Source organism: Adiantum capillus-veneris, chromosome 20 (assembly GCF_014529385.1).
Source record: "Adiantum capillus-veneris isolate H3 chromosome 20, ASM1452938v2, whole genome shotgun sequence".
Taxonomy (NCBI): domain Eukaryota; kingdom Viridiplantae; phylum Streptophyta; class Polypodiopsida; order Polypodiales; family Pteridaceae; genus Adiantum; species Adiantum capillus-veneris.
Window position 1 is genome coordinate 139,082,637 of NC_140950.1, and position 5,616 is coordinate 139,088,252.

At 42.6% G+C, this 5,616-nt stretch overlaps 1 protein-coding gene across 2 annotated transcripts; it reads right to left on the reverse strand.

The window, feature by feature from the left end:
• Positions 1-1,154: 1,154 nt before the first annotated feature.
• On the reverse strand, positions 1,155-5,244 carry LOC147433304 (CASP-like protein 4A3). Of its 2 annotated transcripts, XM_086491744.1 has the most exons (4): positions 4,723-5,244; positions 4,164-4,302; positions 2,811-3,000; positions 1,155-1,550 (listed from the first exon to the last, which is right to left on the reverse strand). In XM_086491744.1, the coding sequence occupies exons 1-3, from the start codon at positions 4,872-4,874 to the stop codon at positions 2,818-2,820; spliced, it is 474 nt and encodes a 157-aa protein (XP_086347870.1). In that variant the 5' UTR covers positions 4,875-5,244; the 3' UTR covers positions 1,155-1,550; positions 2,811-2,817. The 2 variants fall into 2 exon arrangements, with proteins under 2 accessions (XP_086347870.1, XP_086347869.1); XM_086491743.1 differs by lacking the exon at positions 1,155-1,550 and having other exon boundaries at positions 2,647-3,000; positions 4,723-5,238.
• Positions 5,245-5,616: the final 372 nt, after the last annotated feature.

The following is a 5,616-nucleotide window of genomic DNA, read 5'->3' on the forward strand; positions in this document are numbered from 1 at the left end:
AGCCATGCATATCAACTTACAATATAACGTCGTAAAAGCGTTTGTGGATACACGATGTGCGTGGGTGAGGTGGTTAGCTTATGCGACCCGAAACCTGGACTGTGAGGTCACAGGTTCAAATCTCGACGATCGCCTCGTTTTTTTCGCTTGTCAAGTTTAGTATGTCTCGTTTTTTGCGTGGCCATGTTTAGTGCGTCTTGAGATCCGCTCACCAACCCCAATTATCGATCCCATTTACCCCCCCCCCCCGCATTAAATATAGGTGTTACTTAGTGCCAAGGCTTTCCTCATCACTATATCACACGGCATGGTCAAATGGGATCAATGGTGGAGGAGGAAAAGACGAGGCGCATCAATCATGGGCTGTCAGATGTCAGGTTGTCCCAAATTTATCAATTTGCCCCGAATTTACTAATCAGCCCACATTTACAATATGACATACTCGAATCCCCTATATTTGAACTACGCATGAGGACGTAGTGACTCGTGCACATGGCTCGTGGTGGGGAGGTCGAGGATTCAAGACGTGGGGTGCGGATCGACCTGAATTTACAAGCTTGCCCAAATTTACTTTTCTCCCTGAATTTACCAAACGCCTCGAATTTACCAAATGCGCATCTGACGATCCAGATCACCTCAGCCATCGATCCCATTTGAGCATGCCTGTGCGAGATAGTGTGGAGGCAAGGCTTTGGAGAAAAAGAAAAACGACAAGGTGAAAGTTTACTATGTTCTACATAAGGCTATTGAAAAGAATTTCATAATAATAAGAGGCTTCTTTGTGAGAGAGAAAAATAGAAAGTGACAACATTATTTTATAACATGTGGTATTACAATAAAATATTATGTTTAAAAAAAAATTAACAATTAAGTATTTAGATTACAATGTATTTAGAAAACATAAAGAGTAATGTTTGACAGAATACTCAATGCTCCTCTTTAAAGGGAGAGGAACACAAATGTCAACAACCTCTCACAAGAGCCTAAAAGAAATCATTTAAAAAAAGTTTATTATCATTAGCTTGCCATGTGGCACTAACCGGCAAGCTTTATCCAATGGTCTAGAGATGCACCCAAAATCAACCCTTTACTAAGAACTACTTATGCAGTCCAAAAAGCAATCAAATAATCAAATTCATCACTACTTTGATTTGAAATCTTTGCAAGATACCTTGATACTCTAAAGCTTTTTCAATCAATGGCTCAACTTTGAATGCCAAATGCTAGGGCCTTTTTCAGCTAGAGGATAACGTTGTCCACTTTGGGCTATGACGGGTGAGCTTCAGGTGCAGAATGTCGTCTCGTGGGAGGGCATGGATTAAAGGACATACCCAAGAGGGGAAGCACCATGAAACATTAGGCGAGTTTCAATGAATACAGAGTAGGCCTAGCTGGTGCAATCACCCTGAAGGCATGTGGTATTATGCAAGAAGCTGACAGATAGGGGCAAACAAGTTCATGAGGATATTCATAGTCAAAGGCTCTTTGCGTCAGACTGAATTGAGTCCAAGGTGTTTATGCGCCGGTGTCTCTCGTGCTTCTCTCTTCACCTGAGATGTGCAACAGCCGAGTGATTGCCAATTAGTTGTTGACTAGCAGAGTAGCACAAGCACAAGTGCAAGCTACTACCTTTGAAAGAAAGAAAGCAGCATGAAGAAGGTGGAGATTCCCACAGCTTCATGAAAAGAAAATGGCTAGATTGCTACTATTTCATCAATTTGTGTGTACCTACAAAAATTTGATGCAATGCTTGGTCGAAAACGTTGTGAAGCTAGACTTGAGGAAGTCCCTCTTGCTTGACACAAGGCAGTGGTCTTTTTAGCGATGCTCGCTATATACTACTAGCAAGCCTACTGGCCACCCCCAGCTTCATTACCTAGTACCCCAATTCTTGTTTGTATCACAAGAAGTTTTGGATAAGTTCTCACAATAATTCCCACATTGTGACTTACCTCAACATCACGAGCTTCTGTGAGGGAGGCACCATATACCTAGCTAGGTACGATTGGGGGAAGGGGACCGCCGGCCCGGTGGGGGGGCTGGTGGTCCCCTGCCCCCAATCATACCTAGCTAGTTATGCAATGCCTCTCGAGCAGAATCTCATGATGTTATGCATTGTATGAAAAACACTGAAAAAGAGTGTTTTCCTACATGAGAAAATTTCTAAATCCTCTTGTGTATGAAGCAAGGGTTGATTCCCTGCAGGGGAAGGTCAGGGACAAAGGGGTGTACGAGGAATGCATAGCAAGCTCCCGACACACATGTTAGTCATGCTATGTGGATAGGGACATGTATGCACAATATGGTGCGAGAGTCATGCAGGAATGGACGGTTATGCTAATTGTGGTGTTGTATGAAGGTAGCATCTCAGCTAGCTATGGCCAAAATAAGGTGTCCCATCACATATGTGGATGAGTTGCTACAACGGCCAGAAAGAAGAAACTTAAAGAGGCCACACACCCCTCGATCACATGATAGCATGTAGTTAAACATAGGTGCACATAGGCACTTGTGAAGTTTTTGAGCCTCTTGCTGAGTATGTGGCCCACTTGTAATATTGAACTCACGCTAGTCCCTCCCGATACCATTCGGTAATTTTCACTGGGATTAGAATTGAAGCTCAAATAGCCGAGACAGCAAACATAATTTGTCGAAAAAGACTCCTCATTGAAAACAAAAAAGCAATAACTTTGGTCTGTCAAAATGAAAGTTGCTTTGTACACAAGTGTCCCAAGAATGTTAAGAGGGAATAAAAAAATCAAGGATTTCAGGTGGAGTAACGTTGATATGGCTAGCATCGAGCTCATTACCGGTGATCTAGTGGCATGGGAGCCTGTAAAAGGATATAGTGGAGGAGTTTGCCACACAAAGGAAGGCAAAGAGGGAGAGGGCAGCTGCTCCATTTGCTTGCTGAATATACTTGCTTCCACTGAGATAGGAGTTGAGTGTGGTGGCTCCTAAAACCGCTGAGCTTGCTGACAACAAAAGTAGCGCGCACACCTGCAAATACATGCAATTAGCGCCATTTTACTAAAGCTCTTTATCATGCTCATGTTTTCATGGAAAGCCAAAAATGTTACCTGACCTATGGGATAGTACATTCAGAACATTACCCAAACAAAGGAGAACAAAGACATTAATATCTTTTTCTTACTCTACTTCCAAAACCATCAAAATGATCATTGATGGCTCTACACTTGTGTATGCAAATGCAATTACATAGCTTTAAATGTCTGTTTAAGGTTAAGAGATCAAGAGTAGACAGCTTGACCTAAGATCCAATCCTTCTTTTGTTACACGGTTCAAAGTTCCTACTCGTCGCAGACACGTGCACATATTCACACGTATCGATGCATGTCCCACAAGCATCTTTCTCTTATGGGATTTGAATTCAAGCTCATATAACCAAGATCCATTTGGGCAAAAGTTATGTCCCTTTTTGGAACTATAACTTCTGCCTACACTGGACGCTAGAGGATTGGATAATGGGTACCACTCGGGCATCAGTTTAAATTCGAATCCCATAAGAGAAAATGCTATGTGTTCAAGTCTTACCGTTGACCACTCCGCAAGCATCTTCAGGATAGCCTAGTCATGTGATCAGCTATTGCCTTGGTAGCAAGCAACCAATTATTGCCTTACTTTTCAAGCTTGGAAGATGATAATCATAAGCTTAGGAGATGGTATTAGATTTCATAGCTTACTTTTTGAATGAGGATTTATTTCCTGTGCCTATGGGTCTCACAAAGTCAGTTCTTCAAGAATGTTTAAAAGGCACAACAAATAAATAAAAAAAGTCTCTTATTTGGATGAAAAAGAGATGCCATACAAAAATGCTCTTTTTAGAGAGAATCTTGTTTGTTGCTTACATTCATTCACCTTCTTTTGATGCATTTTCTCATCCACTTTGGCCACTCAAATCAAGATCCACAGTATACTCTTGTGCTCCCCTCAAAGTGAGCATTCCCTTCTTTTACAGGGCATCTCAAAAAAGAGACCTTTTTCTTGTCTATCCAGATTTATAAGCATCAAGCAAGGTCTTTTTGTGGGTGCTGCCTTGGAAAAGGAGCATGCGTACCATATTGTCTTTGTGGAGATACCCTCAGAAAATGAATCAAAGCAGGAACAAAAGGATCAGAAAAGGGATATTAGCATAGGCATACCATGTCTTTGCCGAGACGAAAGTAGGGATAGTAGCACGCATGGTTGGTGATGCTGCGCTTTCGCAAGTAGTACCATGTGCTCACGCCCCCTTGGATGCCCGAGTGAATCAAGACCAGCGCGCTCACCACGAAGAGATACCTGATGCACAAGCGCATTCTCACACAATCCAAAACCTCCTAATTGGGTGGGAATCACACCGAAGACATTGCTCTCTCTCTCTCTCTCTCTCTCTCACACACACACACACCCACACTCACATTCATGTAAACACAAACAGATTCACGGAGGCAACTGTATAAGCCTATAGCCTGAGCAATTCAAGATCAAAATCTTGGAATTCTAATTTAATTCATAGCAATCCAATCTGCAACTATAATAATGCGGACCCATACCTACAGGGGGGCAAGCACCCCGATACTAAACCATTACCTGCGCTGTTGCATGCATACAAACATGATAAGAGCATGTACCTACTTGACTCTATGTTCCAGTGTGTGTGTGTGTGTGTGTGTGTGTGTGTGTGTGTGTGAGAGAGAGAGAGAGAGAGAGAGAGATTACTCGTATGGTCTAAAGGAGGAGAAGGAGAGGCCTGAGGGGAGAGAGTGCGAAGCTGCGAGGAGAAGGGATAGCGAGAGCAAGGTGAGCAAAGCAGCGATTGCTCTCAGTGCTAAATCCAACACCTTCAAGCCTTTGCTCTCAATGAGCTCCATCGCTACCTCTGTTCTGTTCTCTGTTGTTGGCGCTAAGTATCCCCGCTGGTAGTATGTATAGATACCATGCAATAGCCCGCCATGCAGCAATGTTGGCACTCAATATCCTTTCACATTATCGTCCAAAAGTAAAAGCGTTGTGGACACTAAAAAACTCTATTGAGCTCATAGCTCCCAAGCCCTCATGCTACTTTCTTTTCCTTTCGCTTGGATCTCTAAGAACAATGAACATCTTGTTTATTCCTGTCTCTTCTTTCGGAGGCCTTCACCCTTTTCCCTCAGGTCTTAAGTAACCCCAAGCGAAAGGATACGATGCAGACCAAGATGGCCCCAGATGAAAGGTTGCAAGGATGTCCAATGTGCACAAGTGAAACTTGTATGTAGCGAGAAAACTTTGGCTAATGTTCATGATGAAAAATGTGTTTCTCTGGCTATGTTTAGAAGAAGGCAACATTGTGATGCACACCTAGCTAGATAGCATGAATAATACTTCAAAAGAGAGAGAAATTAAGCTATTGACAACAATTGAGGACCGGATTTTCATGAAGCCGGTTCCCCCTCCAAAAGGCTTTGTATTATGGTTTCTCCCATCAAGAGAGACATTTTACAATACACTTTTTTGCGTTCCTTCAATACTAGCTAGTGCAATGAAGATAGAAACTTCAAGCACTAAGCAAAACACTTATCAAACACAACATCAATTCCCTCACGGTCTCAGACCCAAGACCTCACACACCTTCGA